The following is a 23,132-nucleotide window of genomic DNA, read 5'->3' on the forward strand; positions in this document are numbered from 1 at the left end:
TTTAAGCGACTAATAGGTAACTAAATTGCTGTGTTTTGACCATGTCAGGGCGCAGTATGGTGCAGTATTCCGCCAGTCTGGACCAATCAGGTGGCACGTACGACGTTTGCGCAACAACTTTATGACGTAGCACGTTTGGGTTTGTGACTGGTGTGTTACAGGAAATGAGATGACAAGCTTAATGTTACTCACACATTTCACGGGGGACAGATGAAACACGGATTCAAGAAAGGTAATACAAATAATTGTGTGATCGCAATGAATTGTCACGGCAGTTGCCAGAACGCGGTAGCCATGGTTATTCGTATTTCACTAAAGAACGGCGATAGCAATAGTCAGCGTGAGGACACTTGCTAACTGACAACAACAATCCCTCGGTTTGAAACTCGACTCCCACTTCAGGGTCTGACTGTAAATATGTTATTCATACCGGTTAAACTATTTTATCATAGCTGTGACATTAGAGTGTCACCGTCGCCCTCAACGCAAGTAGTTAAGCTAAACTAGCTTCCTAACTAGCTAGCTGACTTACTGGCTTAATAAATACTAAACAATCAGCAAAAATTGAGAGCTAGCTTAGCCTGCCAGGGAGCTAACAGGTTCGAGTGTAGCAAAGACAGCAGCGGAGTCGCGTAACAGGTGGTTTCAGCGTATGTTTTGATCTGTTGACAACTCTTCCATTCAACGTTATATGTGTGTTACATTGACATGTTATACGTCCTTCATTATGTGGTTAGAAACATACTGCCAAGCTGCTGGCAAGTGGCTGGTGAGGTTTTAAAAAAAATACACGATTCCTTCAAAAGGCATGGTTTAATTGAAGCTCCTGACTGTGGGCGTGGCACTTGTGACGTCTATCCAGAGGACTTTGTGGTCATATTGTTATTTCCGCAATTCGTGTCGATAATCAGAGTGTCACGTTAATGTTTAATTCAGGTTAATAAAAAAACATTGCCCCCATTAGCTGACGGACAGACGTGTTCCACAGCTGCATCGGTTGTTTTCTAATTGTCTTGGATAATGTGTCACCTGAACTGTGCTTGGGAGGGACCGAGTAGCACTCTTACCCCCAACAGGTTATTCCAGCCCGGCTTTTATTACCAGCTAGACTTTGTGGCGTCCATGCATGTATTCTCCATTTTATCATATCAAAACAAGGCTACGTTTTGGGTATGCTATACTTTTTTTGTGTGTTTCGCTTGAACTCTGGTGTTTGTTTAACAGCGTCCATCTGTTAAAGCCTCTTCACAGTAGTCCTGCAGGGACACTGATGTAACAACAGAGTGTTAATCAAATGTTCTGCAGCCACAGTTGTCTGAACTCGTATCCACTTAGTGTGATGCTGTGAATTTAATAAGTTGTCTTTGAATGCAGCACGCAGATGGTGAGCAACCAGCCAATCATTCTCATTGCCCTATAACAAGTAACAAGATCTCCCTCTCTACCCCCTGTCTGTCTCTGTCTTCAGGCTCCTGTTCTGAGGAGGGCTTGCCTGGTTGACCCTGTGTGTCACCCTCTGTTGCCATGAAAACAGCCTATTTTCCTGCATTCCTGTTCCTACTCTTTCTGTCCTCCTTTGCCATCGTGCTTCTGATTCTCCTGCCCCCCGTCACCCCATCCCTTCCATTTTCCTCCTCCTCTCCCCACTTACCTTGGCCATCACTCTCCTGCGGCCTGGGTCAGTCGTGGGCCGTCCGGATCCACTCTGGCCCAAATCATGGGGAAGAAGATGGTGAACAGAGCTCTGTGCACCTGGATGTGATAGCCAACAGGGTACAGTGCTTGCAATCAATACTTTTTAATCTTTATATATGGTGTAACACTATGAATACTGATTGTCTATGATTACTGGGAAGGATATATTTGGTATTGCTGTGTTTCTTACTACATATTATAATTTTACAGATATTTCTACGTCCAATATTTTATTCTTTATCCTAGTATACCACTGTCAATAAGCGTTTTTAAATTAATGTCTTGTGTTTCTCCGTTTTTTTGCTTTATGTTTAATGCTCCCCGTCTGTATCCTATTTTCTGCAACAACCTAATTTCTCCAAAGGCAACATTGAAGTTTCATCTATTCTGTTTTACTGTTGCTTATATTTGGAGGGGGAAAAAATTGCCCCGATTTTTGGAATATTGTCCCAGTTATTATCAATGTTCTCTGCATCCCAGGTAGCAGAGCAGGCTGGGCTGAAGAACCAGGGCCAGATTGGACAGTTAGAAGGTCACTACTTGCTGTGTTCTGTCAAACCTGGATCTGTGACTGGTATTTGGAGAAAGAGTTTGAGGCCTGGTGATGTCCTGGCAGCCCACCCTCATGTCCTGTGGCACTCCCAGGAGAGAGTGCTGAGCCGTTCTAAGAGATCGATGGCGTTCAATGATCCCAATTACCCAAAACAATGGCACTTGGTGAGAATCTGAGTCTACTATCTGTGTTACCATCTTGTTCACTCACTAGTTTTCTGGTAGTTAGGCTTACCTAAGATTAGGTACAGGATGTAGTTACTGGTAATATATTTTAGCCTACATTTGTTTACCTTTTGTAATGGGGCACCAGCACCAAAGGTATGCTGAGTAAGCAAGCCAGTTCCTGTTTGAAATGCACCCATGAAGGCACAGACAACCATCACAAGATGTCTTTGATAATTTAGACAATTGACCACCTTGAGGATACTCAGGCAAATCCTGAAGCACCTTTTTGCAAAATCTCTGGATGTTTCCCGCAATGGGAATAGGAGATGAGTGTGTGCTCTTGAAGTGTATGTCACAGTGAATTATGTCAGTGTGTGAAGATTTTAATTGAGTAATGACTCGGAGAATGAGAATGACTTTTGACTCAAACTCACTTCACCCGTATCTTTTCCTCAAGCCAATGACAACCACAATGCAACGCACTAAGACAATAAGAATAAATCCAGTCGCGGCTGCTATTTACACACAGCATCCTGTTTGCATAAGGTGCTGGGTGCTGTATATATGAATCATTATCTATTCAGTCAGTCACATTTCTCTTCTTATACCCATTAAACAGCTTAATACACAGATAATCATGCTTTCCATACATATTGATATGCTCCTTTACTCAGGTAATTAATAGGGCTACATTAGGTTTGGTTACATTTACATGGGACATTGATGCTGACAAAATGGTGCTTACATGACTAAGAAATTATCCAGTTCCCCATAATAGTCCTGTTAAATGATCCTGATTAGAATACTTTGTCACATTCCATATGCAATGGTTTCCAATGAAAAAGTTGGAGAATAACAGTCGTTAGCTTTTAATGTTGGTAGAAGTCATTATTGTGATTATTTTGCGGTGGACCGGATCTGGTTGTGCATGATGGTTTCGGGTTAGGCTAAAATAGAGGGTGGTCTGCATCCCAAGGGTTTGAGCTCATGGTGCATGGGCACAGGTGAAATTATGTTAACCTTTATGTTCCCCTAAATTTGAAATATTATTAAAAAAATATATATATTAAAACTAGATGTGATTAATGTGTCACCTGGTTGCACAATGTGTGGCTATTCCTGTTATTTATACTGTACTTACCCTCATTTACATTACATCATCCGTCCTTTACTCTTATTCTTGCAGCACAATTTCATCAATAAGGGTATGGACATCAATGTAACAGGGGTGTGGGAGCGCAATATCACTGGCCAAGGAGTCACAGTCGTGGTGGTGGATGACGGGGTGGAGCACACCCACCGGGATATCCAGCCCAACTATGTAAGTCAAAACTACCAGTTGTTCCATTCTGTGATCAGTTTACTTGCTTATGAACTGTGTACAGCTGTCAAGGTTGAACTTTTTCAAAACAATGAATTAATCTGAAGTTTGCCAGCAAGTTCCTTTGTCAACAGTAATTGTTTTCAACCCTCTCAGAGTCCAGAGGGTAGTTACGACCTGAACTCCAATGACCCGGACCCCATGCCACACCCAGACGTCCACAGCGACAACCATCACGGGACGCGATGTGCCGGAGAGATAGCAGCCGTTCCCAACAACAGCTTCTGTGCCGTGGGGGTGGCCTACGGCAGTAAGGTGGCAGGTACGGACAACACGGCAAATTTAAACTTGAATGTCCCACTGTTGGGTAAATGTCTATGGTCAGCATGTTCTTGCTTGTTGTTTTTTGTGCAGGTATCAGAGTCCTGGACGGCCCGCTGACAGACAGCTTGGAGGCCATAGCCTTCAACAAGCACTACCAGGTCAACGATATTTACAGCTGCAGGTAACTCTCTGGTCCTATTATATCCTATTCAATATTTAACATATCACAGATGTTTGCTTACTGGTTTTAATGTATTTTCAGTGTAAATATTTTAGTACGTCATAATGTATAATGTTGTACCATATTGTGTAAGTCTTGCTTGGATTCTGATTTAGACTCTTGTCTCCTCTAGTTGGGGTCCAGATGATGACGGACACACTGTGGATGGACCCCATCCCCTGGGCAAGGTTAGAGGAAGGGATTTTGTCCTGCAGAGGGCAGTACACTCCAACAGATAAAGTCATGTAGAAAAACTGTAAGCACAAAAAGTCACAAATCACAGCATTTTTTTCCCCCCCTCCACAGGCGGCACTGCAGCATGGGGTGATTGCAGGCAGACATGGCTTCGGCAGCATCTTTGTGGTAGCCAGCGGCAATGGAGGTCAATTCAATGACAACTGCAACTATGATGGCTACGCAAACTCCATCTACACCATCACAATCGGTAAGACGCAGAGGCTCTAAGCAATGTGAGCCATGTGTTTGGAGTGTGGACATGTGTGCACAGGGCCAAAAATAATCGTGTGTGTGTGTTGTGTGTGTTGCAGGAGCTGTTGATGAGAAAGGTAGGATGCCATTCTATGCTGAAGAGTGTGCATCGATGCTGGCTGTTACATTCAGCAGCGGGGCAAGCAAGCTGAGGAGCATTGTAGGTCTTAACAGAACACACACACACACACACACACACACACACACATAAAGGATTACACTTCGTGTGTCCAACTCTATGCAGCTTCGCAGTTCCTCATTCAAAAAGAAACGTAGCAGGTACACAGTAACTGTGCTCCTATAACATTAATGTACAATTGTCCTTTTTCAACCTGTCCATCTTTATTTATGACTTATCAGGCCTATTAACGTCTTAACTAGTAATCAATTTCTGTGTGAGCTCCTTGTGACACTCAATGACTGTGACTGCTGTCACTGGAATTTGATTTCTCAGCTTCAGTCCATGCAGAGAGCTGCAGTGAAACCACAACTGGTGAAACCACTTCTGTTTTTTTAGTGGCTTAACCTAACATTATTTCCCGCAAGCCATACTACATTCCCAGGAACATGCTTCGTTCTAGAAGGCCAATGAAAAAACTGCTGAATGACAGTTTGCATCACAGGGTACAGAAGCTAATGGTACAGAGGCTCCCGGACGTGAGGTCGTGACTTCCAGCCTCTGTAGCGCTGATGATGCCTAGGAATTGTGTCCTAGGAATCCCACTATATTGCTATGGTTGTTCCCATTTTCACAATTCCACAACACGACTTGTAAATGAATATAAATCTAAATTACTGTGAAAACGTTCAAACTTTGAATTTAGTGACAACAATGTTTGAAAGCTTGTGAAAGAGCAGCTCCACATCAGGAGGAGCAGAGACATCGGAAACCATGGTGGATGATCACAGGAGTAAGAGCCCTTCGAAGCCACTGACATCTATTTGCCACTGTTTGTGGGGGTCACCATGGCAACACAGTTGAGGTCGGGGTTGAGGGGGGTGTGTGATCCACCACTGACCAAAGTATACTCACAGGCCAAGTCCTTACCACGCCCTGCCCATTATTGTATTATTTTTGAAGAACCGATTTACAGTCTTATTGAGAACAGCTGTTTTCACGAATGCATTTTATAACCGTGTCTATAAATCCTGGAAATGTCCCAAAATGTGATATTACAGCTGATGTCAGCTTCTTATTTTTCAAAATGCTCCTGTCCAATTATCAACTCAAGAATGATTCGTTAATGATTTTTGATTGTGCAAGCACTTAGAAATAGCTGTGATCAAAACAATTATGTGTTCTAGATTCAGCCATTTACCTAGAAAGTCAGTGTTTCGAATTGAATATAAGGTCACGTAGAAATTAGAAACACACATGTGTAGTATGTTGAGGTACAGAGCTTGTTTCCTGACGATGCTTATAAACTCTCACCACATAGACAGCTGCTCAGGATGAACATCCATATGTTGTCCGGCATGTACACACAGGGCTGGGAATTCCTCCGCCCACATGGCTTCGGTCCTCCTGTCGGACAGACTGTCACTAATGTGTGTACCATCGGGCGGTATACATGGAGGATATTAGAGAACGTGTTTCCACTTGTGCACGTTGCATATGGCTGACTTTCACTGTCCTCTAATCAATCTTACTCACGTAGACAAACCTGTTAAAAATGTTATATCGGTCCTATTTGCTATAAATCCCTCCTCTCCTACCTCTGTTTAAGCCTCCTGCAGTAAATATGTCCCTTTGTCTGGATTACTCTATGACACTGGCGCCTGATGAAGTGGTGTTTGCTAGTTGTTAGTTTAGGTGGAGGACCTTCATGCTTAAGGATAGTTTGTGTTGGATATACCTTGTAAAAGTTTTATATTCACTCTTCTGTACATCTACACTCCGGTTTGTGTGTGGCCTCCTGCCAAAGCACAAATCTCCATGATTGCGTCTCCACTCAGCCCACCTGTCCGTCTCTGCAGGTGACGTCAGACTGGTCCATGCTGCAGGCGACGGGCTGTACCGAGGGCCACACCGGCACGTCGGCTGCAGCCCCCCTAGCGGCAGGAATGGTGGCCCTCATGCTTCAGGTCCGTCCCTGTCTCAGCTGGAGGGACGTACAGCACATCATCACCTTTACCGCCACCATGGTAGGCTTAATGAACTGTCAGTTATTACTGGATACAGGCCTGCGTAGATAATTAGTTAATCTTTGAAATCCTGCATTGTTTACGTTCTTGCCTTGTGTATGTAACATTTATTTGTGCATCACCAACTGTCAGCCAGCAGGATAGTGGGGAAACTGCCACGCCCGCTTGCATGCTTTTCCAATATAAACATAATTGGGACCCACTTTTCTCAGTAGTACCACAACTGGTCAGAGTACAGGGTACTAACAAGTAGCTTTATTGTGAATACATTTATTTTTCCTGATAGACTGATGGATTTTCTTTAAAATAAAAACTTCATATAGGCCTTGGTGAGGTGTTTGAATTGACACCAACTTTACAATGACATATAATAGAGAACAACAGTAAATCCAGACATTCGATTTATTTTGTCCACACGGCAATTCATTGACTAATTGTTTGAGCAGTACTGATATTATCAGTGTTAATAATAAATAAATAATAAATAATGTGCCCCATTTACTTCCATATACTTTAGTCAGTGGTTTTGTATGTTTTTCCAAGCACTAGTGTGAGAGACTAGTGAATGAACAATACTGATCACATAATAACACAATTTAAATTTCTTACAGTGTGACAACAGTGCAGACTGGAAGGTAAACGGAGCTGGTTTTAACCACAGCCACCAGCACGGCTTCGGTTTGCTCAATGCATGGAGACTTGTCAATGCTGCCAAGGTACATGCATGCATTCACACAAGCAGGGCTGCAACTCCTAGCTATTTTCACGTTAAATTTAATCTTTTGGTTTGTTGTTGTAATTAATTTTTCATGCTTTTGAAGTTACCACCGGAGCCCTATGTGTTCTCTCATTTCTCTCTCAGGTATGGGAGTCGGTGCCGTTTCTTGTGTCCTATCAGAGCTCAGTAATAAAGGAGGAAGCGGCCATTCCAAATTATCCCGACGAGCTGATCCTAACCTGGAAAGGTAGCTTTGCCTCCTTGTCTGCAACTCTCTCTGCTCTGTGTTGAACAGCTGCTTGTTGAGTTTACACACTGCATGACGTAGCTGAGTCCCTCCCTCCCTGACTGCTCCTCAGTCAGTCTGCCTTTCCATATTAGGTATTGTTCTCATGTTTGTGAGTTCCTGCATCCACATTGAAATACTGCTTGAGATTTTTTCCAGATTCCTACCCCCGCCCCCACACAATCTGTGTCTGTATCTTACTTTCTTCTTCTTGACTGTCTGTCTCTTCCTCCCTCACACATGCTCATGGTGACCTCATTCTAGCAGAAACATTTCCTTCTCCCTCGTCTCTTTTCCTCTCCTCACTCGATCTATATCTTCCCTCTTTATGGCCTCATCGCGGTCTGGAGCACAGCCAGAGACGTCTGTGTGTGTCTGTGTGTTTCTGCCTCATGCAGCACAAAGTGTTGCTAACAGTAACAGAGCAGACTCACAAAGTGTGTCTGGACTTAATTTCAAAAAGGAATTTAATTAAATACTACTACTATATTACACATTTTGCCATTTAATCCTCTGTTCAATCCGTCTCTCAAATCCCAGACAGGCTTTTTTTTTGTCACTGGCAGGTCTGCCTGCCACACTACTCAGCAGTGTTTGTTGTTGTAGTTTCCATGTGTTTCAGCTGCCCTATTGGCTAATGTTCTGCCCTTTAATCGTTTCAAACAGCTGGCTTTCTATGTGAACACAGTTGCCACCAATGCGATTAATGTGTGCGCACAGTGACTGGCCCCGTCCTAATGATAAAACCAGTCGCATCCCTACGGTACTGTCACTGTCCACCTGAGGGGGGATTGTGCTGAAATTGATATAAAAAGAAGAAGCGGCAGTAGTTTGATTATTGGTTATTCTGAAGTGAAGGAAAGAAATATATTGTGATTGAAGAGGATAGTTGGTAAAAGAAAGATTAAAAAGAATGTGACCTGCACTGTTCTAAAACTGGAGAAAACACACATGAGAGAGGACTAAATGTACAGTCAGTGTATCAACAAAGCATGCTCAGAGTTCATGATCACATATAGAATTTATTGGAGCGGCCCACCTTAATAAATCTGCCCCCCCCCCACATTCTTTTCATTTCTACACAGACTGAATATATGTGCTTATCTTATTTCTTCTTGTTTAGTCTTGATTTGCAAATGCAGAACAAAATGACGAGAACAAATTCAAATCGTTTGCCTACCAAGGTTCAAGGTGTTCCTCCTTCCATGACCACCTCTCTAAAGTGGAGGCTTTTGCCTTTCTAATTCAAGCATTTGACAGCTCAAGTAACACATTGTCATAAAAATGTATCACTACTAGGGCTGTCAAAGTTAACGCGTTAATAACGCGTTAATAACGCGTTAACGCAACATCCTCTTTTTTTAACGCGCGATTAACGCTCGGTATTAAAAAAAAAAAAAAAACGCGCATTGTATGATTTATGGCCGTCGGTGGCACCTGTAGTCTTGATCCAGAGGGAAAGTGCGCGTCCACAGGCAGCGGAGTTTCCCCGCGTCCCATTCATTGTATTCTGGTAGCGTTGCGGCGAATGTCGAGAGACGGCGCGCGAGTTGGCCGCTCCTCAAGTATAAGTCGAATCTACTTTATGCTAATCAGAGGCGCCGGGCTCGACTCGCCGCCTCGGGAACGCTCGCGAACGCTCGCAAAAATATGTTGTTTGAAGGAGAGCGCCTGTCAATCATCCTCTAGTGGCAGCCCACCAAGCGTGCAATACTGGGAAGCGGCGCGTCCACACGCGTTTAAAATCGATTTGTGAACGGCAAATTCACCTTCAAAAGACTGCCAGATGGTTCAGTCGATAAGACCAAAGTCATCTGCGCGTACTGTGGGTATGAAATGAGCTACCATAGAAGTACGTCCAGTCTGAGATATCACTTGCAAGCCAATGCACTTATATCCTAACTGTACTTATCTCCTGTTACACTATCTCCTGTGACATGTTCACTTTAACGGTTTGTGATATATTCTTATAACCCTGTTTTGATCCCATGTTTTGGTAAGGGGATATTTGAAGTGTTAAATAAACATTTTCATAAATCAAGTATATTTGCCCTTATGTTGTTAAAAGTATTAAGAATATGAAAAAAAATTCATTAAAGTACATTTAGAAGAAAAAAAAATGTGCTAAAAAAAATGCGATTAATTTGCGATTACTCGCGAGTTAACTATGGACAAAATGCGATTAATCGCGATTAAAAAAATCAATCTTTTGACAGCCCTAATCACTACAGGTCACACTACCTCATCATGTGTATATACAGTAGCTTCCCAATAAGTAAGGACATATTGCAATCCAGAGTCTGTATATATCTCATGTCTGCAGGTGGCAGAAAGTATTTTGTCACACATTGCCCCCCAAAAAAGTCTTCGTCCTGTCATCTCTGGGCATCAACATGTTCTTCATCTGCTTCATGCTACATTGCATACATGAAAAGTCAGCTGAAAGTGCAAACAATAGTGCATTCATGGGAAGTAGCAATGAATACGTGACCTTCAATCAGAAGTGTCAGAGCTTTCAACGTGCATGTGAAGTCCCAACGTCACGCAGCATCAGTGTTAGAAAATTCGGGAGAGGAAATAAAGGATGGAATTAGAGGTAGAGATACATTTCTATAGTCTCAATCCCTCTTTCATTCTTGCTTTCTTTTGCCCCTCCACACATCCACATTCATCGCCCTCTCAGTGCCTCTCATCCACTTGTCTCCATCTCCTGCCCGTCTCTCCCCTCCCCCCTTTCTCTACAGCTGTTCCCCAATTCTGTCTATCATTCCACACCTCTGTTTACACTCGTCGCCCCCTCGTCCCCTTTGCGTCCCTCCTTTGCCCGAGGATGTGTGCAGCCCTACATGGTCAGTGAGCACGACAGCTCATTAGTAGTCAGAGCACAGGAAATACCAGGAAATACCAGGAAATTAGCAGACACGTACAGAGGCAGGGTGGGAGGTGGTCACGAACACTCACTGATATTTCAAAGAGAGTAGAAAGATCCCCCAAAAAATGTTTGAATCATCATTCATTGTAATCATTCCTCTCAGTGTGCAACTATCTCAGGCTCACCCTGACTTTATCTCGACTCGCAGCTTGTTTTCTCTTCCTGTCACATTATGTGCAATAATGTGACAAATTTAAATTGTATTTCATATTTGTTATGGCAAACATTACTTTAGTAAAAATAAGATAAGTGTAAGAAATTAAGGATTTTTATTATCTTATTTTAAGTGTAAAAAGTAAAAAAAAAAAATGTGTTTACGCTTTTGTTTATTAAATCAAACCATTTTTATTCCTCGATGAATAAAATGTAATCTTATTACAGCAACAGACTGAATACATTGCTGAGAATGTGTAACATTTAATTCAGACCATCAGAGCTATAACAAGCACTGTCACTGCTGGTACCTACCATAGCTACAGTAAGAAGCTCATCATGTCATAATGGACAAGCATCAGTTTCAGCCAAAACGAACTGAAATTAATGAATCATTTTCCACTGATTATTCCATCCGTCCATTTTGTGTTTCTTATCTGGGTTAGGGTCACAATTTAATTAATTATATATTTAGGGACGTAATATACAAGGTGATAAAATAATAAATAATCCGAGGCCATATAATGCCTACTTTTTTTCCATCATACTTTTAACATTGTAGACTTATTGTTAATCGATAAGTATTAAATTGCATTCTATGTGCTATTAAAATGGTCTTGAAAAGTCGTTAACCTGGCAAACCCTGCAGAAACCCATCATTTCTTAGTGATTGCGTAATTATGATTTCACATATTCTCGCTTAACTTTACACACACACACACACACACACACACACACACACACACACACACACACACACACACACACACTAAGCTGCTCCCTCCTCTTCCTCAGTGTCTGCTGCTGACCTGAGACAGTCTGGAATGGAGACACTGGAGCACGTGGCCGTTACCGTGACAATAAACCACCCTTGCCGTGGCAACTTGGAGATTGAGTTGGTCTGCCCGAGTGGTATGCCATCAGAAATCGGGGCACGCCGCGCCATCGACAGGTACGAACCCCTGTGCATTTGTATTGTTTTGAAAACCGCAAAACCCGACTAAAATGTTTCCAAAAACGTAATGATTACACAAGAACATCAACAATAATCATATATATAACAGTAATTCAGATGGTATGTTCATAATTTGGACTGCAGTTTAATTAAGTATACTATTTGAATTTTGCACATAGAGACCCTGCAGGCTACCAGGACTGGACTTTCTCCACTGTGCGCTGCTGGGGAGAGAGCGCTGAAGGCCAGTACACACTGAAGATATCCGACCACAGTAAGATGCCATTCACGCACTCACACAACAGACAGATATTGAGAAGTGTCAGCAGTGGGAAGGGAATGTCTTTTCAGGAGTGTGTCTTCATGTACATTACCTCACCTGTCCACACTGCCCCCCCCTGTCTGCTCCTGTAGAAGAGCCAACACTGGAGCAGTGTGCCGCCACGGGAGTGTTGAAGCAGTGGCAGCTGACCCTGTATGGATCCTCTATGACCTCCAGCGAGGTCAAGGACAGACGGCGGTAAGACCTCGTCATACTGAATTGATTCACGTACCGAATAATGATTACTTCAGCATTGTGACCGACATGAAAGATGGACATTCTGCATGTTGATTGGCTGCGTATTGATTGACAGGTTGGTAGAGGAGGCTATGAGTGGCAGGTATCTGGAGAGCAGCTTCTCTCTGCCCTGCCCTCCGGGCCTTGACATCCCTCCAGAGATCGTCAGCCCCTTCACCTCCAACAACCTCAAGGTAAACTGCATGCTATTCATTCAGGAAGATAAATCACAATTTGTTTACTGTGTTAAAAGTGAAGTTGCAGTGTTTACACCATCCATGCATCTATGAAGAAGTATTAAATGATTCTTGCCTTTCTGGGTTTGTAGCCTCACACCTGAACTTTTTGGAAAGCTCTTTGGATTAAAGCGTCAGCTCAATAAAATGTAATATAATATTAATGTGCATTTGCCTGCCATTTTAGTAGACATGCTAATTAATTATCCATTAACTTATCCAAGCTCCACTCATCAACTAAACCGGGAAGGAATGCTAACACCAAACGCCTAGTGCTTCGACGTCTTGCACCTCATCCACACATGCATCCATCAGTGATTTATGTCGAGATTTACCTCCTCTACCTGTCTACTTTGTCCAACCCTTCAGTTCCTGCTGTTGCTGGGCTGCTTTGCTCTTTTCTGGTCCCTCTACTACACACTGGAGGTCACACTGGCCCACCTGGACCTCAGGGGCCTTCTCTGCCTGCGCCGGAGACGGGGAGGTCACCGGGCAAGGGGAGGCCGCCGAGGGAGAGGAGTGGAGGATGCGGTGGTGGAGGAGGAGGAGGATGGGGAGGAAGAGGAGCGGGACTCGGGGGTGGAGCTGCATGCAGTGTTGGACTCCGAGGTCAAAGCGCCTCTTTTAAATGGACAGCAGCCGGCAACATAGCACTGAGCCAGATGATGGGTCTAAAACCTTTCACTGTCTACGCTAATGGGACGTCTCAGGCTTTCACCCTCTCCTCCCCACCCGCTCCAGCCGACTTTATCTGTGGTGGCGGGGGGTCACAGTTTTGACTCCAGGTAGACTTGACTGAAGAGTGGACACTTTGTCCTCGTCTGCATTCCCCAAACACGTGGCCTTTTTTAAGGAAAATCTGTATTTGTGCCGTGATAGTGCGCATATGTTTGTGTGTTCTTGTACACCTGTCCCTCTAGTAAATGGACAGAAGGAAGGAAGGAAAAGGACAAACCTCAATGTGAGGATATTTAAGTAATGGGGTTACATTTCCCATTATGATTAGGCTTGGGTCAAAGTAAAGGTAAGTAAGTAAACTGGAGGGACCTAATGTGGTTTAATGTCGAAGTATAATTGCATGTTTGCATGCGTTGAGGTGTGTATACAGGCTTGTCTAAATTTAGGCCCACAAAAGAACTGAGCTTACAGATTTGTGGGATGTACTTCACAAACACCTGTGGGGGTCATTAAACCAAGAGACATTTTTTTTTAAATGTGATGTGCACTATAGGAAGGTGTGTGCGTGTGTGCGTGCGTGCGTGCGTGCGTGCGTGCGTGTGCGTGTGCGTGTGCGTGTGCGTGTGTGTGTGTGTGTGTGTGTGCGCGCGTGTGTTCTGACATGAGTGGGTGTGCTTGTAATATGCAAGGTCTTCCATGCAAAAGTGTCCTCAAATATGAGGTTCCAAGAATACTGAGGGTTTTTTTTATAAATTAGATCTATTTTCTGAGGTGTTTGATGTATTATATTTTTAAGTCTAGGGGGATTGTCTGCAGGTTCTCAAGCAACTACTGATGAAAACTTGAAGTGGGATTTTCAAGTGTGGGATTTCTATATGTATTTTTTTATGAGGTGTAATATATACACTACATATACACTATGTACTATACACTATATATATATATATATATATATATATATATATATATATATATATATATATATATATATATATATGTGTGTTTTTTAAGGATGTATTAAAGAGTTCTAATTTTTTTATGGAAAGGGGTGTTTGGAGTGAAGTTGGAAACTGTGTTTTGCTGTGCAAGTCACAGGTGGTCTGAATGATAATAAAAAGGCAGAATATCATTAGTACTGTTTTGAAATAATTTTTAAGAACCAACACGACTAGATTGTACTGCTGTATTAGCAGCGCTGTGATGCTGTACTTGGGTACAGCAGTCATTTAAGCATAATGCTTAACATACTGATTTTAGCTTGATGATGTAAACTAAAGTACAGCTGAAGTTGTGTATTTGCAGGTATTTAGTCATAAACCAAAGTATTGGCAGTAAGTATATGATCATGCTGCCAGTATGGCTAAAATACCTCAAATGAATTCAACAACAAAACTGGATAAAGGCTAGCTATAACCTTTGTGGAACATGTAGCCAAGAAGTGCCATTAAACTGGCATAATGATAAACTGCCAGGGGGATGACATTTGAGGATAATATCCATTTCGATCCCTTCTTAGCTCAACTCCTGAAAGAGATGGATTTTTGCACTTGGACACAAGACTGTGGACAGACTTGACATCCAGTGAATGGTGATACTTTTCTCAATTTCCCCAGATTTCCCAAAAAAGGTCAAACTGAATTAATCACAGTCAAGGAGTCAATTTGGTCAAAAATGTATTTCAAAGTCATTATTTAATAAGACAATGTACAAAAATATTGGCGCTGATACAGCAGGCGTAGCATTGAGTCATAGGTAAGAATGAGGAACAATATTGTCATTGTAAGGTGGTGCTCTTTCACGCCCTGGGTTGTGTTCCCAATCATTTTGGAAGTAATATCCACTCTGCAAGTTACGTAAACACAGATTTATATAGGGGTGGGAATCCAGAACCATTCACTTCAAATTTCTAGGAAAGAACAGCTCAACTTTTGGTACATTGTTATTGTTGGGAACGTATTGTTCATTTTTATGGTTACTTTTTTATGGTTCTGCTTAAGACTATGCTAATGTGCTGGTCCTAAATGAGGGAAGGACTAAGCATGGTGAGCTCAGAGCTCGTGTCAAGACCAGGGAGTAGGGGTTACTTGTTAGGGAGTAGCGAAATTCCAAAGCAGAAATTTACGAGGATGTTAGACGCTTACAGGCTCTAAGGAGGTGTACGGGGGCTGAAGAGAGTCGGGGTGTTTGTGGCTCAGTGATTTTAAAGTATCTGTCTGGATCTCCCATAGCTCATGCCCTCCTGAGAGGCTCCCTTATTGGACCCCATCTGTAGGCCGATCACGTTTTTGCCCGCCTTCAGCTGATCGTCGCTAAAGTCTCGCTTGTTCTCCTGGGATTTCCTGCAACACATCATTGAAAATGTCACTGAGTTAATAGAACTGCACTGCAGTGTTTCACTTCTAATTGGAGTCCACAGTGGAAATTTCATGTACTGGACTCACTTGAAGAACCAGTTAGGGTCTCCATTGTATGTGCCTTCATCCTTAGTGAAGGCCAAGCTGCCCAGAGCTGACAGGGTCCTTTGCACCGCCGCCAGGTCCTTACCTGTCCCACCCCACACACATATACAGCTGGGGTTATTAATCTGCCAGTCACATTTCCGTGTTTCTTCTGCAACTCAACCAAAGTGTGTAAACCCACACCAGGCCTCGTCTTCTAGCATTAGATGTTTGCAGTAACTGAGAAAGTAAGACCAATGAGAACCCCCTCACCTTCCCAAAGGTCCACCGTCTGGAACATGTCGGTCTTGGTGACGCCATACTTCTCGGAAGCGTTGAGGAACTGGGAGATCTGCTCCATCTGTTTGAAGGCTGCGGTTGAGCTCTGGATCTTTTTCACGGGTTTATCGCCGGTGAAGAGACTGTTAATCAGTTCGCTCAGAACCTGGGGAGACCAGATGGAGTGACGGAGGGCAGAGGAGAAGGTAGAGAAGGGGAAGAAAAGAAGGAGAGTCATAAAAATAGTTCATAACATATGGGGAAAATAACTAGCAATCAAACAGGCATGTTGCACTCACACATCCGTCCTTTAGCCAGGCCTGGAAGCCCATTTTGCCCGGCTCTGGCTTTCCCACGCCGGAGCCACACTGACGGCTGATCCACTCCACCAGGATCTGCTCCAGCTCAGGGTCGTACTTGCTGTCGATCTTATCCTGAACATGCCGGCTCATGCCGAAAGCTGGACCTTTGTTAGCCATGCCGACTCCCTGAGAGGGTGAAATGGAGGAAGGACAAACAGACTGAGAAGGAGCGGTGGCAAGAAAGGATGGACAACGCAGTGGAGGGAGATGGGGGAGCAAGGCAAGGAGACAGGGAGGTCTAAGTCGATGGGATAATCGTTGTAGTTGGATCTTCACTGGTATCGTCCTGATCTCCCACCTTGACCATTCAAAGTGGAGGTTGTATTCATGGCAACATACAGATTTTCAGAAACTTACTGTTTTCTTGACCCACCTTTTAGTCCAACATTGTTGTTGTTTGTGTGTATGCTGTCGTTTTGCAGATAACAGTGAAATGTGCATGTAGTCTGTATGCACGAACATGCAGACGTGTTTACTTACAAACACCCTCTCACAGATACAACCTCCATATACTCACTGTTATATGTAATACAATTGAGGACATGCAAATCAAAAGCGTGTATATAAGCGCAAATGCTCAGTGCTTAACTTGAACACTTTTCCCAGAACAGTGGCATCAACAGCATTGTGTCTCCTAATACACACCATTTAGCCCTATCGACACCTGTGTCTGAGGCAAAGTAGTGTACAATGGGAGCTCTGTGTCAGCCAGACATATTTCTTTTCCTTTTACACAAGCACACACTCTCCCTCTCCTCTCTCTCTCTCTCTCTCTCTCTCTCTCTCTCTCTCTCTCTCTCTCTCTCACACACACACACACTCTCTCGGTGTCTCTGTTGAGACATATATATCACTCCGCAGCACTTTTTTTTTTTGATGCCTCTTAAGCCAAGTGCAAAAAACCCATATCAAAGTGCTGTCTGCACCATCCAACCTTTGTTGCCATCTTGATGTCAGATCACTTCAACTTCCTGTTCCTGGGGGGAGGTTCAAAGTTCAAATGTTAAAGGCTGAACCCAGGAGTTGACTGAAGGAGGCCCATGACTGGCATATAGGATGGGAAATGTAACCAAGGGCAACAATAAACATCAGCTTATGAACAGTATGCAACACTTTTGTGTGCATTGCCTTTTTCCATTTGCAACAGTTTTTTTTTTCTTCAATTGGCAGCAGTTGTCATTGCAAAAAGTGACAGAATGTCAAGACTGGCCAAGAGCGGACTGACCTAAGTCTTTTTATATTTCAAGTAAATGTGTCTCATCATATTGCCAATATACAAACTAGTACAGCTATGAGTTGTTCTTGTTCTTTGTTTCCTTAATTATGTCTTATATATTTTTTATTTATTTATTTATTATTTGTGCTCCCTTGAATCCATCCTTCCTTTCTCCTTGCCATATCTTCTTAGACTGACCTGAGGGCATGAGAATCCCACAGTTTTAAATCAGACCTGCAACATGGCCGCTGAAACAAGGTATGAAATGCTCCACTGTGTTTGCTACCTAACCTCTAACCTTGTCTGCTGTTTGGTGCTGGGCAGGTAGTGTGTACGGCAAGTTTATCAGAGCCTATTTCCACTAAAAACAGCTTCTGCAGCTGGAAATGATCTGATGAGAGTCCGATGGAAATAACATTCTTTATGCAGGGATTTAATAGCAGCGGCGTATTTCTTACTTTGTGCTCATGCCAAACAAAGCATTCGGAAAGATATACAGCACGTCTGCATATTAGAGTCTGCATGCCAACGGCATTAAATGGATTCCTGCCCAGAGTGTCTGCAGTGTTACCACCGACCCTGTGTTATATTCTTTGCATTCCCTGTGGTGCTTTTCCAGGCCACGGGAAACCAAACACACATGCCGGGCAACACGCTCACTTACATGCAACCACAAGTTCACATATTACATTTTATTTTCATCTGCCTTTCGCTGGGGCAATGCACACACACATTCATAACCCTTGTTATTCCCACTGACATGTACCATTATATAATCATTATCACAGAGTAATATCTGTCTGGTATGCCGTTGACTAAAATCTTTCAAATCTTTTTTATTTTTATTTTTTTTTATTGGCCTCTAGTTCTTAGTCTCGTAAATTACTCTCTCTACCACAATTGCAAATCACACACATTTCACTCTTTGTAGGGAAAGACATAGAGGTTACGTTCACCACACTGTGCACTCAATGCCTCCTCATGTCGTGAAGAGAAGAGAAGTGTTGTTTCTCCCATATGTCCCGTATTAGTCTGTATGTGTGCATTGCATGACAAAACCGTACAAACATCACGTCGTATTTTAAGAGGTCAAATAAGTCCGTTAGGGCCTGGTTTCTATTTCTGGTGTTTGTGTGTATCTAGGGACCTATTGTTATCTTTGGGACCTGGCCCAGGTCCAATAAATCAGGATTGTCTGCTAAACAAGCTTCTGTGCTGTTTGTTCTCCTTAAAGTTTAAGGCAAACATGTCATAGAAATAAAACCACTTTTCAGTCTTTTCAGTAAAAAGCTATCAAGCAAGGGATGCTGCATTGAATTCTTCAACCTTTCATACGATACCACCACCCTCTCTTCTTTTACTCCTGCCAGAAGTGCTACAGTTTCTACTGGTATGAGTAGAGCAAAAGTTGCCTCTGCTACTCTATACTGCTGATGACAACTTGTACTACCAACCACAATCACTACAGCAACAAATCTGTCTCCATGACCATAAAATGACTCCTCTAGTGCCATGTACTGCTATTTATCAAATGTGCCCAAGGAGTGTTTCAATATGCAATATAATACATAAAGGAGAAAGAACTGAAAATATGAACATAAAGTCAAAGAAAGCCTTAAATTGCCTCCTTCCAAAAGTCCTTAAATAACTGTCTCCCACAAACGTGACTTCATCACCTCTGTGTCTCTCAGTTGTGTTTTTCCTGCTGTTTCTCCAATTACCATGGTGAAGCCGCCTCATGGCAGAGCAGGAAGCCAGTGTGAGGGCTGTGGCGGCTGGAGAGGACATGGCATCATGCGGCTTCGCCCCCTCTGCAGTTAACCAGCTAACCGCCACATAATGACTTGGCATGTATAAACTGCACTTGTTCACTACAGTCACTGGATTCATTTTACCCCAGAGCTCAGGGTTATAAAGCAGTTCAAAGCTGGCTAATTAAGCAGGGTTGATGTCACTGGAGTCCTCTCCCTTCTTGCTGATGAACTGTACAGTAGTCCATCCTCGGTCTCGGAGCTCTTTTTGTTACATGGCTCTGGTTTATGCCAGCTGTACAGAATCTGCTGCTTTGGCTTAGACGTGCCAGACTTTTATGAGCACTGACAGGATTTTTCAGAAAACGCTGCCAAGACCCTTCACGGTTCTGATAATTCTCCTGGCGAAGTTCAAAGCTGCTTTGTGGTTCTACTGACCCTGAAGTACAGATAGCGCCGCCTGATTCAGCCCAGTGCCAGAGCCCCTGCACTGTTATGAGGATGTGGTTAGTTCCTGGCTTTATAAACCATCACGCTCGGCTGTGTTTATGTGCTGCCACAGGATTGGCAGCGGAGATAGTGTTATCTGCTGTTGCTGCTGCTGCTTAGAAGCTAAGCTGCCCACTAGTGCACTTCCCCTATGTTACCGCTGGCCTGGATTCACTGGGCCTGGTGGGCTCCATGCATACATGACTGAGCAGGCAGCAATCTTTTGTTGGCAGACCCATAACACAGAGATGTGGATTTTGTTTTATTTTTTACATTACTAAAACCCTGCATATTACAGATTCCTCCCTTCCATTTGTTTGACCTATTTTGACCTTACTTTTTGATTATTAAGACACTTTATTTGTGAAGTATACACATATATTTTCCAGTTTGAAAGACGAGCTTTGACACTGCTTCAATGTATCTACCTTTCTGAAATAAGAGTTAATTAGATAGTGTGGTTTACCTTGCATGCCTTGTGAATTCACAGGCTTCCGAAACCCAGCAGATCATTTGCTTATGCATATAAAAGTATGTACACTGGCTGATATCGGCTGGCTAACCCTCTGCTTCAACCTGTCTCTCATGGAAAATATACAAGAAGCCTTAAGTGACATCTGAATCATAGAGAATACCTGTTGTACTCTTTCACAATTAGGTTATTGAGGAAATCCCAGTCAGTCAGTCTCGTTTTCAACCAGAACTCATGTCAAGAGTTAGACGATTAATATAAAACTGAACAAGTGAATGCTTTATCGATCACATGAAACAAATAACATCCTTGCAGACACCATCACCTACACAGACTTGAATGAAACAGCAACTCAAATGAAAGATATGATATTCAGAAACTAAAGGGAACAAACTTCATTACGGACCTCCCCTTGGATGATTATATTGTAATGGCTACAACTTCTTGTCAATATTTGTTGAAGTTGAAGGACACCTGCCCATTTTTTGATAAGATGCTATGAAGGCCTCAAAACTAGAGACTGATGATGTCCTACAAAACGTCCCGACACCAGTTATCCTAAACAGAGGAATAAAAGAAAAGTATACTCACTGTGTGAAGGAATAGTTCAGTTCTCTGCTGGCTACTAGTGGAGTGTGTATAGGGTTGAGAGTGGATGCTGACTTAGTGTTTGTATATGCTTCGCAGGGACCTCCCTCTCAAAAATGCTGGCTTAAAAGGAGCAGATGAGGAAAGATGACTTCACTAGTCCAAGAGAGAGAGAGGGAGGGAGGGAGGGAGGAGGGAGGGAGCATAAAGGAGAAATAGGAGGGAGAGATGGGAAGGAAAAAAGGAAACTTCGTCCTTAAAAGGGTATGGCCTTTCAGCGGCAGCTCCTTCCTCCCAGTCTGCGCGTTTCTTCCACCTCTCATCTAGTTTTGAAAGCCCAGCCTTATTTGGGTAGAGAGCTGCTCCATGTAGAGCAGAGACGGCCGCCAGGCCAGCGTTGGTTTGGTCAGCAGGAATTCTCCAAATACTTCACCACATCCCTCCTCGCTCAAAGTGGCAGTAAGATGGTGAGGGAGGGGATGGGGGGCTGATGGAAAGGGTGGGGGGGGGGGGGGGGGGGGAGTACAGATGGAGAGAGAAGAGATGGGACCTAAAGAATTTAGAGAAAAAGTCACTGGATGTGGGAGAGTTTTTATTTTTTTTATTAAGGTATTAATCCTATCCCACTGTAGGGAAGGAACTATGTCAAAATGTACTGTTTGTTTCGATTTTCTTTACACATTGAGGAGCGAAGGAAGATGAGAGGATGAAGGAGAGGAAAGGATGAAGGAGGAGAAAAAAGAGGAAAGATGGGAGTGACATAGAGTCATCATAATCCAGCCAGATAACTCCATGTAAGTCCTGGGTTTCTGTCGCCCCATCCACTGCGTGTGTGTGTGTTTCAGTAAGAGTGGCTACATGTGAGTTTGTCATTATGAGCGTGATCTAACCAGCTTCTGACTTTCCACCCAGGGAGCGAAGCCAGCTGCAGTCATGAGGATACGTTCAACACCTCTTGCATTGAAACAGAACTGCTGCCAAAGAGTGACTGTGATGGAATAGGAGTGATGGAAATGTCATGTGCGGTGGTGGCGTGCATGCAAATACACATACACACACACACACACACACACACACACACACACGGTTGACAGACAGAGCAGCAGCATATCATATCGCAATCCTGAGAACGATTTCTGGTTAGTGCACATTTAGTTTTATCTTGGCCGCATCAGTAGTCATTTCTTCGTGATATTAGGGAAACAATCGGGCCAATATCACAAAATTACTCTCTCAAGATCGCAAGAAAATACTATTTCTTTATCTGTTTCGTCTCTTCTGTCTTTATGTCCTTACTTCTGTAACTTACAGTGCCATATGGCTGCGGTCAGCTCATTAAATCTTGCTTCGATCAGCTGTAACTAAAACCGTAACAGATGTTGTTTAACGTTTTTATTTGTCATGTGCACACCAATTACAGTAGACCAGTTGAAATTCTTGTTGACTTTCTCATGTGTTTTATTGGGTGTTTTTATGTGATCAAATTTCCTTTGATAGTTGACCGTGGAAACGCCTAAATGAACACAGAGTAAACAGATTAATAAAGTGGAATACAATACACATCATGGGCATTTCAAACATGTCTCTTAAAGATAACATTTATCTGCAAAGTATGCTTTGAAGGAAAGGTTATAATAACACCCAGATTATGTTTTCTATTAACTTCATGAGATCTTCTTCGCTGTAAGTCGCAGGTATGACAATATGTCAAAATGAGCCATCATGGTGGAATAGGCGACTTGTGTACTTCTACTGGAGTAAAATTAACAAAGCAATCCCTTTTTTTGAAATGAAAGGAAAGGAGATTACGCCGACCCACAATTCTTTGCGAGAGCAACATTTAAAGTGCCGCACACCTCTGCGTTCATGAAAACAAATATGTGAATTTGCATATTTAACAATTACTTTCATGCAGACGTATAGTAATTGGAATTGTTTTGAGAAATGTGTGTGGACAGTGATAATAATTAATTGGTATTTTTTATTTATTTAAGTCATGTTACAAATGTTTGACAGGAACAAAACTAAAACCACAAATGAAATGTAAATAAAGCAACCGGTCAAACAGGAAGGAGGAGCTGCTGGACCTGAAGCCGGTCAGTGAAC

General features: G+C 42.9%; 2 protein-coding genes across 3 annotated transcripts; one reads left to right on the forward strand and one right to left on the reverse strand.

Annotated features, from left to right (window-relative positions):
• Positions 1-142: 142 nt before the first annotated feature.
• pcsk7 (proprotein convertase subtilisin/kexin type 7) lies at positions 143-14,350 on the forward strand. The gene is made up of 17 exons (XM_084020418.1): positions 143-232; positions 1,469-1,773; positions 2,176-2,412; positions 3,602-3,736; positions 3,893-4,058; positions 4,151-4,241; positions 4,414-4,468; positions 4,587-4,725; positions 4,829-4,929; positions 6,747-6,914; positions 7,526-7,630; positions 7,777-7,879; positions 11,799-11,955; positions 12,138-12,232; positions 12,373-12,478; positions 12,594-12,711; positions 13,123-14,350. The coding sequence occupies exons 2-17, from the start codon at positions 1,525-1,527 to the stop codon at positions 13,402-13,404; spliced, it is 2,307 nt and encodes a 768-aa protein (XP_083876544.1). The 5' UTR covers positions 143-232; positions 1,469-1,524; the 3' UTR covers positions 13,405-14,350.
• Positions 14,351-15,103: 753 nt separating this feature from the next.
• Positions 15,104-21,205, reverse strand: tagln (transgelin). 2 transcript variants are annotated; one of them, XM_084018782.1, is made up of 5 exons: positions 21,030-21,205; positions 16,448-16,636; positions 16,143-16,314; positions 15,873-15,975; positions 15,104-15,770 (listed from the first exon to the last, which is right to left on the reverse strand). In XM_084018782.1, the coding sequence occupies exons 2-5, from the start codon at positions 16,625-16,627 to the stop codon at positions 15,632-15,634; spliced, it is 594 nt and encodes a 197-aa protein (XP_083874908.1). In that variant the 5' UTR covers positions 16,628-16,636; positions 21,030-21,205; the 3' UTR covers positions 15,104-15,631. The 2 variants fall into 2 exon arrangements, with proteins under 2 accessions (XP_083874908.1, XP_083874907.1); XM_084018781.1 differs by lacking the exon at positions 21,030-21,205 and adding an exon at positions 17,445-17,471.
• Positions 21,206-23,132: the final 1,927 nt, after the last annotated feature.

The sequence above is a fragment of the Eutrigla gurnardus genome (genome assembly GCF_963514095.1).
Source record: "Eutrigla gurnardus genome assembly, chromosome: 10".
Taxonomy (NCBI): Eukaryota; Metazoa; Chordata; class Actinopteri; order Perciformes; family Triglidae; genus Eutrigla; species Eutrigla gurnardus.

Excerpts from the sequence above, each read along its gene's own strand:
- pcsk7 (XM_084020418.1), top strand. The coding sequence starts at position 1,525 with ATGAAAACAGCCTATTTTCCTGCATTCCTGTTCCTACTCTTTCTGTCC. Across the intron at positions 2,413-3,601 it reads ACCCAAAACAATGGCACTTG|CACAATTTCATCAATAAGGG; the intron begins GTGAGAATCTGA and ends TTATTCTTGCAG. Across the intron at positions 4,242-4,413 it reads AACGATATTTACAGCTGCAG|TTGGGGTCCAGATGATGACG; the intron begins GTAACTCTCTGG and ends TGTCTCCTCTAG.
- tagln (XM_084018781.1), bottom strand. Across the intron at positions 16,315-16,447 it reads CCTGGCTAAAGGACGGATGT|GTTCTGAGCGAACTGATTAA; the intron begins GTGAGTGCAACA and ends TGGTCTCCCCAG. Across the intron at positions 15,976-16,142 it reads GACGGTGGACCTTTGGGAAG|GTAAGGACCTGGCGGCGGTG; the intron begins GTGAGGGGGTTC and ends GGGGTGGGACAG.